General features: G+C 6.1%; 1 protein-coding gene across 1 annotated transcript in view; it reads right to left on the bottom strand.

Moving 5' to 3' along the window:
• Positions 1-11071, bottom strand: part of LOC131687075 (neurogenic locus protein delta) — a 419636-nt gene extending 408565 nt beyond the window's left edge. The window contains exon 1 of the mRNA XM_058971118.1: positions 10973-11071. Coding sequence (XP_058827101.1) covers positions 10973-11008 — 36 coding nt within the window. The 5' untranslated portion in view covers positions 11009-11071. The remainder of the gene's footprint in view (positions 1-10972) is intronic.
• Positions 11072-12289: the final 1218 nt, after the last annotated feature.

Raw genomic sequence — 12289 nt, 5'->3', positions numbered from 1 at the left:
TAAATTTAAAAATTTAAAATTTAAAAATTTAAAAATTTAAAAATTTAAAAATTTAAAAATTAAAAATTTAAAAATTTAAAAATTTAAATAAAATTTTAAAAATTTAAAAATTTAAAAATTTAAAAATTTAAAAATTTAAAAATTTAAAAATTTAAAAATTTAAAATTTAAAAATTTAAAAATTTAAAAATTTAAAAATTTAAAAATTTAAAATTTAAAAATTTAAAAATTTAAAAATTTAAAAAAATTTAAAAATTTAAAAATTTAAAAATTTAAAAATTTAAAATTTAAAATATTAAAAATTTAAAAATTTAAAAATTTAAAAATTTAAAAATTTAAAAATTTAAAAATTTAAAAAATTTAAAAAAATTAAAAAATTTAAAAATTTAAAATTTAAAAAATTTAAAATTTAAAAATTTAAAAATTTAAAAATTTAAAATTAAAATTTAAAAATTTAAAAATTTAAAAATTTAAAAATTTAAAATTTAAAAATTTAAAAATTTAAAAATTTAAAAATTTAAAAATTTAAAATTTAAAAATTTAAAAATTTAAAAATTTAAAAATTTAAAAATTTAAAAATTTAAAAATTTAAAAATTTAAAAATTTAAAAATTTAAAAATTTAAAAATTTAAAAATTTAAAAATTTAAAAATTTAAAAATTTAAAAATTTAAAATTTAAAAATTTAAAAATTTAAAAATTTAAAAATTTAAAAATTTAAAAATTTAAAAATTTAAAAATTTAAAAATTTAAAAATTTAAAAATTTAAAAATTTAAAAATTTAAAAATTTAAAATTTAAAAATTTAAAAAATTTAAAAATTTAAAAATTAAAAATTTAAAAATTTAAAAATTTAAAAATTTAAAAATTAAAAATTTAAAAATTTATAAAATTAAAAATTTAAAAATTTAAAAATTTAAAAATTTAAAAATTAAAAATTTAAAAATTTAAAATTTAAAAATTTAAAAATTAAAAAATTAAAAATTTAAAAATTTAAAAATTTAAAATTTAAAAATTTAAAAATTAAAAATTTAAAAATTTAAAAATTTAAAAATTTAAAAATTTAAAAATTTAAAATTAAAAATTTAAAAATTAAAAATTTAAAAATTTAAAAATTTAAAAATTTAAAAATTAAAAATTTAAAAATTTAAAATTTAAAAATTTAAAAATTTAAAAATTTAAAAATTTAAAAATTTAAAAATTTAAAATTTAAAAATTTAAAAAATTAAAAATTTAAAAATTTAAAAATTTAAAAATTAAAAATTAAAAATTTAAAAATTTAAAAATTTAAAATTTAAAAATTTAAAAATTTAAAATTTAAAAATTTAAAAATTTAAAAATTTAAAAAATTAAAAATTTAAAAATTTAAAAATTAAAAATTTAAAAATTTAAAAATTTAAAATTTAAAAATTAAAAATTTAAAAATTTAAAAATTTAAAAATTTAAAAATTAAAAATTTAAAATTTAAAAATTAAAATTAAAATTTAAAATTTAAAAATTTAAAATTTAAAAATTTAAAATTTAAAAATTTAAAAATTTAAAATTTAAAAATTTAAAAATTTAAAAATTTAAAAATTTAAAAATTAAAAATAAAATTTAAAAATTTAAAAATTTAAAAATTAAAAATTTAAAATTAAAAATTAAAAAATTTAAAAATTTAAAAATTTAAAAATTTAAAATTAAAAATTTAAAAATTTAAAAATTTAAAAATTTAAAAATTTAAAAATTAAAAAATTTAAAAATTTAAAAATTAAAAATTTAAAAATTTAAAAATTTAAAAATTAAAAATTTAAAAATTAAAAATTTAAAATTAAAAATTTAAAAATTTAAAAATTTAAAAATTAAAAATTTAAAAATTAAAAATTTAAAAATTAAAAATTTAAAAATTTAAAAATTTAAAAATTTAAAAATTTAAAAATTTAAAAATTTAAAAATTTAAAAATAAAATTTAAAAATTTAAAAATTTAAAAAATTAAAAATTAAAAATTTAAAAATTTAAAAATTAAAATTAAAAATTTAAAAATAAAAAATTTAAAAATTTAAAAATTAAAAATAAAAATTAAAAAATTTAAAAATTTAAAAATTTAAAATTTAAAAATTTAAAAATTAAAATTAAAATTTAAAAATTTAAAAATTTAAAAATTAAAATTAAAATTTAAAAATTTAAAATTTAAAATTAAAATTAAAAATTTAAAAATTTAAAAATTTAAAAATTTAAAATTTAAAAATTAAAATTTAAAAATTAAAAATTTAAAAATTTAAAAATTTAAAATTAAAAATTTAAAAATTAAAAATTTAAAAATTTAAAAATTAAAAATATTAAAAATTTAAAAATTAAAAATTAAAAATTTAAAAATTTAAAAATTTAAAAATTAAAAATTTAAAAATTATAAAATTTAAAAATTTAAAAATTTAAAATTTAAAAATTTAAAAATTTAAAAATTTAAAAATTAAAAATTAAAAATTTAAATAAATTAAAAAATTAAAAATTTAAAAATTTAAAAATTAAAATTTAAATATAAAATTTAAAATTTAAAAATTTAAAAATTTAAAAATTTAAAAATTAAAAATTTAAAAATTAAAAATTTAAAATTAAAAATTTAAAAATTTAAAATTTAAAAATTTAAAAATTTAAAAATTTAAAATAAAATTTAAAAATTTAAAATTAAAATTTAAAAATTTAAAAATTTAAAATAATTTAAAAATTTAAAAATTTAAAAATTTTAAAATTTAAAAATTTAAAAATTTAAAAATTAAAATTAAAAATTTAAAAATTTAAAATTTAAAAATTTAAAAATTTAAAAATTTAAAATTTAAAAATTAAAATTTAAAAATTAAAAATTTAAAAATTTAAAAATTTAAAAATTTAAAAATTAAAAATTTAAAAATTTAAAAATTTAAAAATTAAAAAATTTAAAAATTTAAAATTTAAAAATTTAAAAATTTAAAAATTTAAAAATTTAAAATTAAAAATTTAAAAATTTAAAAATTTAAAAATTTAAAAATTTAAAAATTTAAAAATTTAAAAATTTAAAAATTTAAAATTTAAAAATTTAAAAATTTAAAATTTAAAAATTTAAAAATTTAAAAATTTAAAAATTTAAAAATTAAAAATTAAAAATTTAAAAATTTAAAAATTTAAAAATTTAAAAATTTAAAAATTTAAAATTAAAAATTTAAAAATTTAAAAATTTAAAAATTTAAAAATTTAAAAATTTAAAATTTAAAAATTTAAAAATTTAAAAATTTCAAAATTTAAAAATTTAAAATTTAAAAATTTAAAAATTTAAAAATTTAAAAATTAAAAATTTAAAAATTTAAAAATTTAAAAATTTAAAAATTAAATTAAAATTTAAAAATTTAAAAATTTAAAAATTTAAAAATTTAAAAATTTAAAAATTTAAAATTTAAAAATTTAAAAATTTAAAAATTTAAAATTTAAAAATTTAAAAATTTAAAAATTTAAAATTTAAAAATTTAAAAATTTAAAAATTTAAAAATTTAAAAATTTAAAAATTTAAAAATTTAAAAATTTAAAAATTTAAAAATTTAAAAATTTAAAAATTTAAAATTAAAATTTAAAATATAAAAATTTAAAAATTTAAAAATTTAAAAATTTAAAATTTAAAAATTTAAAAATTTAAAAATTTAAAAATTTAAAAATTAAAAATTTAAAATTTAAAAATTTAAAAATTTAAAAATTAAAAATTTAAAAATTTAAAAATTTAAAAATTTAAAATTTAAAATTTAAAAATTTAAAAATTTAAAAATTAAATTTAAAAATTTAAAAATTTAAAAATTTAAAAATTTAAAAATTTAAAATTTAAAAATTTAAAAATTTAAAAATTTAAAATTTAAAAATTTAAAATTTAAAAATTTAAAAATTTTAAAATTTAAAAATTTAAAAATTTAAAATTTAAAAATTTTAAAAATTTAAAAATTTAAAATTTAAAAATTTAAAAATTTAAAATTTAAAAATTTAAAAATTTTAAAATTTAAAAATTTAAAAATTTAAAAATTTAAAATTTAAAAATTTAAAAATTTAAAAATTTAAAATTTAAAAATTTAAAAATTTAAAAATTTAAAAATTTAAAAATTTTAAAAATTTAAAAATTTTTTAAAAATTTAAAATTTAAATTTAAAAATTTAAAAATTTAAAATTTAAAATTTAAAAAATTTTAAAATTTAAAATTTAAAAAATTTAAAATTTAAAAATTTAAAATTTAAAATTTTAAAATTTAAAAATTTTAAAATTTAAAATTTAAAAATTTAAAAATTTAAAATTTAAAAATTAAAATTTAAAAATTTAAAAATTTAAAAATTTAAAAATTTAAAAATTTAAAAATTAAAAATTAAAAATTTAAAAATTTAAAAATTTAAAAATTTAAAAATTTAAAAATTTAAAAATTTAAAAATTTAAAAATTAAAAATTTAAAAATTTAAAAATTAAAATTTAAAAATTTAAAATTTAAAATTAAAAATTTAAAAATTTAAAAAATTTAAAAATTTAAAAATTTAAAATTTAAAAATTTAAAAATTTAAAAATTTAAAATTTAAAAATTTAAAAATTTAAAAATTTAAAAATTTAAATTTAAAAATTTAAAAATTTAAAAATTTAAAAATTTAAAATTTAAATTTAAAAATTATAAAATTTAAAATTTAAAAATTTAAAATTTAAAAATTAAAAATTTAAAAATTTAAAAATTTAAAAATTTAAAAATTTAAAAATTTAAAAATTTAAAATTTAAAATTTAAAAATTTAAAATTCAAATTAAAATTTAAAAATTTAAAAATTTAAAATTTAAAAATTTAAAAATTTAAATTAAAATTAAATTTAAAATTTAAAATTTAAAAATTTAAAAATTTAAAAATTTAAAAATTTAAAAATTTAAAATTTAAAAATTTAAAATTTAAAAATTTAAAATTTAAAAATTTAAAAATTTAAATTAAATTTAAAATTTAAAAATTTAAAAATTTAAAAATTTAAAAATTTAAAATTTAAAAATTTAAAAATTTAAAAATTTAAAAATTTAAAAATTAAAAATTTAAAAATTTAAAAATTTAAAATTAAAATTTAAAAATTTAAAAATTTAAAAATTTAAAAATTTAAAAATTTAAAAATTTAAAAATTTAAAAATTTAAAAATTTAAAAATTTAAAAATTTAAAAATTAAAATTTAAAATTTAAAAATTTAAAAATTTAAAAATTTAAAAATTTAAAAATTTAAAAATTTAAAAATTTAAAAATTTAAAAATTTAAAAATTTAAAAATTTAAAAATTTAAAAATTTAAAATATTAAAATTTAAAAATTAAAAATTTAAAAATTTAAAAATTTAAAATTAAAAATTTAAAAATTTAAAAATTTAAAAATTTAAAAATTTAAAAATTTAAAATTTAAAAATTTAAAAATTAAAAATTTAAAAATTTAAAATTTAAAAATTTAAAAATTAAAAATTTAAAAATTTAAAAATTTAAAAATTTAAAAATTTAAAAATTTAAAAATTTAAAAATTTAAAAATTTAAAATTTAAAAATTTAAAAATTTAAAAATTTAAAAATTTAAAAATTAAAATTTAAAATTTAAAAATTTAAAATTTAAAAATTTAAAAATTTAAAAATTTAAAATTAAAAATTTAAAAATTTAAAATTAAAATTTAAAAATTTAAAATTTAAAAATTTAAAAATTTAAAAATTAAAAATTAAAATTTAAAAATTTAAAAATTTAAAAATTTAAAAATTTAAAAATTAAAAATTTAAAAATTTAAAAATTTAAAAATTTAAAAATTTAAAAATTTAAAAATTAAAAATTAAAATTTAAAAATTTAAAAATTTAAAAATTTAAAAATTTAAAAATTAAAAATTAAAAATTTAAAAATTTAAAAATTAAAAATTTAAAAATTTAAAAATTTAAAAATTTAAAAATTAAAAATTTAAAAATTTAAAAATTTAAAAATTTAAAAATTTAAAAATTTAAAAATTTAAAAATTTAAAAATTTAAAAATTTAAAATTTAAAAATTTAAAAATTAAAAATTTAAAAATTTAAAATTTAAAAATTTAAAAATTTAAAAATTTAAAAATTTAAAAATTTAAAAATTTAAAAATTTAAAAATTTAAAAATTTAAAAATTTAAAATTTAAAAATTTAAAAATTTAAAAATTTAAAATTTAAAATTTAAAAATTTAAAAATTTAAAAATTTAAAAATTTAAAAATTTAAAAATTTAAAAATTTAAAAATTTAAAAATTTAAAAATTTAAAAATTTAAAAATTTAAAAAATTTAAAAATTTAAAAATTAAAAATTTAAAATTTAAAAATTTAAAAATTTAAAAATTTAAAAATTTAAAATTTAAAAAGTTAAAAATTTAAAATTTAAAAATTTAAAAATTTAAAAATTTAAAATTTAAAAATTTAAAAATTTAAAAATTTAAAAATTTAAAAATTAAAAATTTAAAAATTTAAAAATTTAAAAATTTAAAAATTTAAAAATTTAAAAATTAACATTAAAAATTTAAAATTTAAAAATTTAAAAATTTAAAAATTTAAAAATTTAAAAATTTAAAAATTAAAATTTAAAATTTAAAATTAAAATTTAAAAATTTAAAATTAAAAATTAAAAATTTAAAAATTTAAAAATTAAAATTAAAAATTTAAAAATTTAAAAATTTAAAAATTTAAAAATTTAAAAATTTAAAAATTTAAAAATTTAAAATTTAAAAATTTAAAAATTTAAAAATTTAAAATTTAAAAATTTAAAAATTTAAAAATTTAAAAATTTAAATTAAAATTTAAAAATTAAAAATTTAAAATTTAAAAATTTAAAAATTTAAAAATTTAAAATTTAAAAATTTAAAAATTTAAAAATTTAAAAATTTAAAAATTTAAAAATTTAAAAATTTAAAAATTTAAAATTTAAAATTAAAATTTAAAAATTTAAAAATTTAAAATTAAAAATTTAAAATTTAAAATTTAAAAAATTTAAAAATTTAAAATTTAAAATTTAAAAATTTAAAAATTAAAAATTTAAAAAATTAAAAATTTAAATTAAAATTTAAAAATTTAAAAATTTAAAATTTAAAATTTAAAAATTTAAAATTTAAAATTTAAAAATTTAAAAATTTAAAAATTTAAAAATTAAATTTTAAAATTTAAAAATTTAAAAATTTAAAAATTTAAAAATTTAAAAATTTAAAAATTTAAAAATTTAAAAATTTAAAAATTTAAAATTTAAAATTTAAAAATTTAAAAATTTAAAATTTAAAATTTAAAAATTTAAAAATTTAAAATTTAAAAATTTAAAAATTTAAAATTTAAAAATTTAAAATTTAAAATTTAAAATTTAAAAATTTAAAATTTAAAATTTAAAATTTAAAATTAAAAATTTAAATTTAAAATTATAAAATTTAAAAATTTAAATTTTAAAAATTTAAAAATTTAAAATTTAAAAATTTAAAATTTAAAAATTTTAAAATTTAAAAATTTAAAATTTAAATTAAAAATTTAAAAATTTAAAATTTAAAAATTTAAAATTTTAAAAATTTAAAAATTTAAAAATTTAAAATTTAAAAATTTAAAAATTTAAAAATTTAAAATTTAAAATTTAAAATTTAAAAATTTAAAATTTAAAATTTAAAATTTAAAAATTTAAAAATTTAAAAATTTAAAAATTTAAAAATTTAAAAATTTAAAATTTAAAAATTTAAAATTTAAAATTTAAAAATTTAAAAATTTAAAATTTAAAAATTTAAAAATTTAAAAATTTAAAAATTAAAAATTTAAAAATTTAAAAATTTAAAAATTTAAAAATTTAAAAATTTAAAATTTAAAAATTTAAAAATTTAAAAATTTAAAATTTAAAAATTAAAAATTTAAAAATTTAAAAATTTAAAATTTAAAAATTTAAAAATTTAAAAATTTAAAAATTTAAAAATTTAAAAATTTAAAAATTTAAAAATTAAAAATTTAAAATTTAAAAATTAAAAATTTAAAATTTAAAAATTAAAAAATTAAAATTTAAAAATTTAAAAATTTAAAAATTTAAAATTTAAAAATTTAAAAATTTAAAAATTTAAAAATTTAAAAATTTAAAATTTAAAAATTTAAAATTTAAAATTTAAAATTTTAAAAATTTAAAAATTTAAAAATTTAAAAATTAAAAATTTAAAAATTTAAAATTTAAAAATTTAAAATTTAAAAATTTAAAAATTTAAAAATTTAAAAATTTAAAATTTAAAAATTTAAAAATTTAAAAATTTAAAATTTAAAAATTTAAAAATTTAAAATTTAAAAATTTAAAAATTTAAAATTTAAAAATTTAAAATTAAAATTTAAAAATTTAAAAATATAAAAATTTAAAAATTTAAAAATTTAAAAATTTAAAATTTAAAATTTAAAAATTTAAAATTTAAAATTTAAAAATTTAAAAAATTTAAAATTTAAAATTTAAAAATTTAAAAATTTAAAAATTTAAAAATTTAAAAATTTAAAAATTTAAAAATTTAAAAATTTAAAAATTTAAAATTTAAAAATTTAAAAATTTAAAAATTTAAAAATTTAAAAATTTAAAATTTAAAATTTAAAAATTTAAAAATTTAAAAATTTAAAAATTTAAAAATTTAAAAATTTAAAAATTTAAAAATTTAAAAATTTAAAATTTAAAATTTAAAAATTTAAAAATTTAAAAATTTAAAAATTTAAAATTAAAAATTTAAAAATTTAAAAATTTAAAAATTTAAAATTTAAAATTAAAATTTAAAAATTTAAAAATTTAAAAATTTAAAAATTTAAAAATTTAAAAATTTAAAATTTAAAAATTTAAAATTTAAAAATTTAAAAATTTAAAATTTAAAAATTTAAAAATTTAAAATTTAAAATTTAAAAATTTAAAAATTTAAAAATTTAAAAATTTAAAAATTTAAAAATTTAAAATTTAAAATTTAAAAATTTAAAATTTAAATTTAAAATTTAAAAATTTAAAAATTTAAAAATTTAAAAATTTAAAAATTTAAAATTTAAAAATTTAAAAATTAAAAATTTAAAATTAAAATTTAAAAATTTAAAATTTAAAAATTTAAAATTTAAAATTTAAAAATTTAAAAATTTAAAAATTTAAAAATTTTAAAAATTAAAAATTTAAAAATTTAAAAATTTAAAAATTTAAAAATTAAAAATTAAAAATTTAAAATTTAAAATTTAAAAATTAAAATTTAAAAATTTAAAAATTTAAAATTTAAAAATTTAAAAATTTAAAAATTTAAAATTTAAAAATTTAAAAATTTTAAAATTTAAAATTTAAAAATTTAAAAATTTAAAATTTAAATTTAAAATTTAAAAATTTAAAATTTAAAAATTTAAATTTAAAATTTAAAAATTTAAAATTTAAAAATTTAAAAATTTAAATTTAAAATTTAAAATTTAAAAATTTAAAAATTTAAAAATTTAAAAATTTAAAAATTTAAAAATTTAAAATTTAAAATTTAAAAATTTAAAAATTTAAAATTTAAAAATTTTAAATTTAAAAATTTAAAATTTAAAAATTTAAAATTTAAATTTAAAATTTAAAAATTTAAAAATTTAAAAATTTAAAAATTTAAAATTTAAAAATTTAAAATTTAAAAATTTAAAAATTTTAAAAATTTAAAAATTTAAAAATTTAAAAATTTAAAAATTTAAAATTTAAAATTTAAAAATTTAAAAATTTAAAAATTTAAAATTTAAAAATTTAAAAATTTAAAATTAAAAATTTAAAAATTTAAAAAATTTAAAAATTTAAAAATTTAAAATTTAAAATTTAAATTAAAATTTAAAATTTAAATTTAAAAATTTAAAATTTAAATTTAAAAATTTAAAAATTTAAAAATTTAAAATTTAAATTTAAATTTAAAATTTAAAAATTTAAAAATTTAAAATTTAAAAATTTAAAAATTTAAAAATTTAAAATTTAAAATTTAAAAATTTAAAATATAAGAATTTTAAGATTTTAAAATTTAAAAAATTAAAAATTTAAGAATTTAAAAATCTTAGAATATTAAAATTTTAAAATGAAAAAATTTAAAAATTTTAAGCTTTTGAATTTTTAAATTTAGAGATTTAAAAATTTTAAAAGCTGATTGGTATTTATGAAGATTTAACACATGGTGTGAAAAACTGCTTTTCTCGTTTTCGATTTTCTCCTTAATGAACCAGTTTCGATCTACTAATTTAATTTTGTTTAATTAGCTTATTTTTTTAAACATTAGGCAAATAAACCCTTCCTTCTCATGTTGTGTTATCTGAAAAATATTCCCGAAATATCAGAACTTTTTTTATTACGAATCCATTATTACGAACAATAATCCAGGCCTATAAGAAATATATTGACAATTGCATCCGTTTCCATTTTTGTATCTTATGTAGATACAAAACGTTGTTTCTAACGCATTAGGATGAAAAGATGCAACAAGGTGCCAAAAAAAATCAATGATTCAGAAATCAGTGCGACATACCCAAGTAACAATTGAAGTTTTATAGCACGCTACAAGTGCAATCTAAGTTTTATCAGTGGCTATAAAACTACCATAAAACCTTAATTGTTACTAGGGTAGTGATTCACCCTAGGATGCCTGCTCTTTCTAAAACAAGTTTGTATGCACCGGAACGTTTTTTCATACAAACAAACGAACAATGCAGAACGGAACCAACAAATCCCATTTCCTTCCAGCTTTTATATACTCGTCATGAGAATGCACAAGCTGGAGAGTTCGTATTATTTATCTTTTCCGATCAACTTGTTATGGTTTGCCCTGTTAAGAGCAAATCTGTTCCCAAACTGCCATATGTATATGCTTCTAGAGTGCACCCTAAAGTCTGAATCACTATTGCGGTCCTGTGAACCCCATGCACATGTAAGACTATTTCCATCGTTCTTGTGCGATCACTTCACCTACAGATGGAATGCACACCAGCTACGAAAAGGAAACGCCAGAAACAAAAAATACGCACATGTTTCTTCACACTGAAATCCAAAAACATCAACATCTGGCTTATTTTTTATTTTCATCCGTATTGTGCACTTCCCACTAACCTGGTCTCCGCACTTTCAAAGTGCGAGTGATCTTAAAACTACGAGCTGTCAAAACACATGTATTTCTAGAGAAAATTTTCAATAGGACGTAAGTAACATTGAGAACCTCTCTTTGTTTACTTTCTCTTTCGTTTATTACGACGTCATTACAACACTTTGCACTAATTTTCCAGTATATATCGAAAGCCGACGGTTTTTACTAGAATATTATGCAAAGAGTAGAGTAGTAAATGTTGAAATGGCCGAGTAATAAACAGAAGAGAAAGACCCAAAAGAGAATCTCTCATTGTTACTTACGTCCTATTCTAAATTTTCTCTAGATTTCAAGGGATAGCAATGGTACTTTCATATATAGACCAGTCGAACTATGAGACTAGTCTATGACAAGAATTTAAAAGAAGAATGGTAAGGGCGCAGTACGGTTAGAATCTCTTAGAACCAAATTTTTGGTGCCACAAGCAACAATTATCGTTTTATATGTTTTACCAACATTCGAAAACATTTACCTTTGGAAAAATATCGAACCATTTGTATATTTCGCATAAAAAAAATTACAAAAAAGGTAATTTTCATATTATTCCAAAATCGCATCTTTCTTACACACAGAAAAAAATATTAGTAAAAGTAAGAGTATTGCGCAAAAAACAACTACCACCTAGTTTTGAGTTGAAAATAAAACTATTAAATTAATCAATAGTAATAATCAAAATAAAAGTTTTCCTTTTAATTTATAGAAGAATAGTAATCAAAATAAAGGTTTTATTTTCAAACTAAGAGTATGTTTTGTTTGTTTTTGCTAAGAGCGAAAAACTCTAATTTTACCAACATTTTTTCTGTCTGTACAAAATAGCATAATATAGCATGCAGTCCCATAGATTTATTTTTCTCCTTTCCAGAACTGTTTAAAATAGAAAATCAGTTAAAAAATTACAACGTAGCAAATTTGTTTGTGTCTAAGGTCCCAGAAAATATTTTTTTGCTGTAAATGAAGGTTTAAGGATACACTAAATTGTTCAAACGGTGTGTTGTGTTGTATTTAACCTACGTCACTTGAAAAGATCATTCAATTTTTTTTGTAGCATCGTGGAGTTGTTAATTTCCGGTTAGGAAAGAAGGGTACCGGGTATGGCACCTGCGAGGTATTGGCTCATTTTGCATTGTTTCTATACACTATATTTCATATTTCTCTTTTCGTGAGCTCAACTAGTTACCAACTAAGAAGTGGAAAAATTCGT

The sequence above is a fragment of the Topomyia yanbarensis genome, chromosome 3, assembly GCF_030247195.1.
Source record: "Topomyia yanbarensis strain Yona2022 chromosome 3, ASM3024719v1, whole genome shotgun sequence".
In the NCBI taxonomy this organism is placed as follows: Eukaryota; Metazoa; Arthropoda; class Insecta; order Diptera; family Culicidae; genus Topomyia; species Topomyia yanbarensis.
This window is presented reverse-complemented; position numbering and strand designations above follow the sequence as displayed.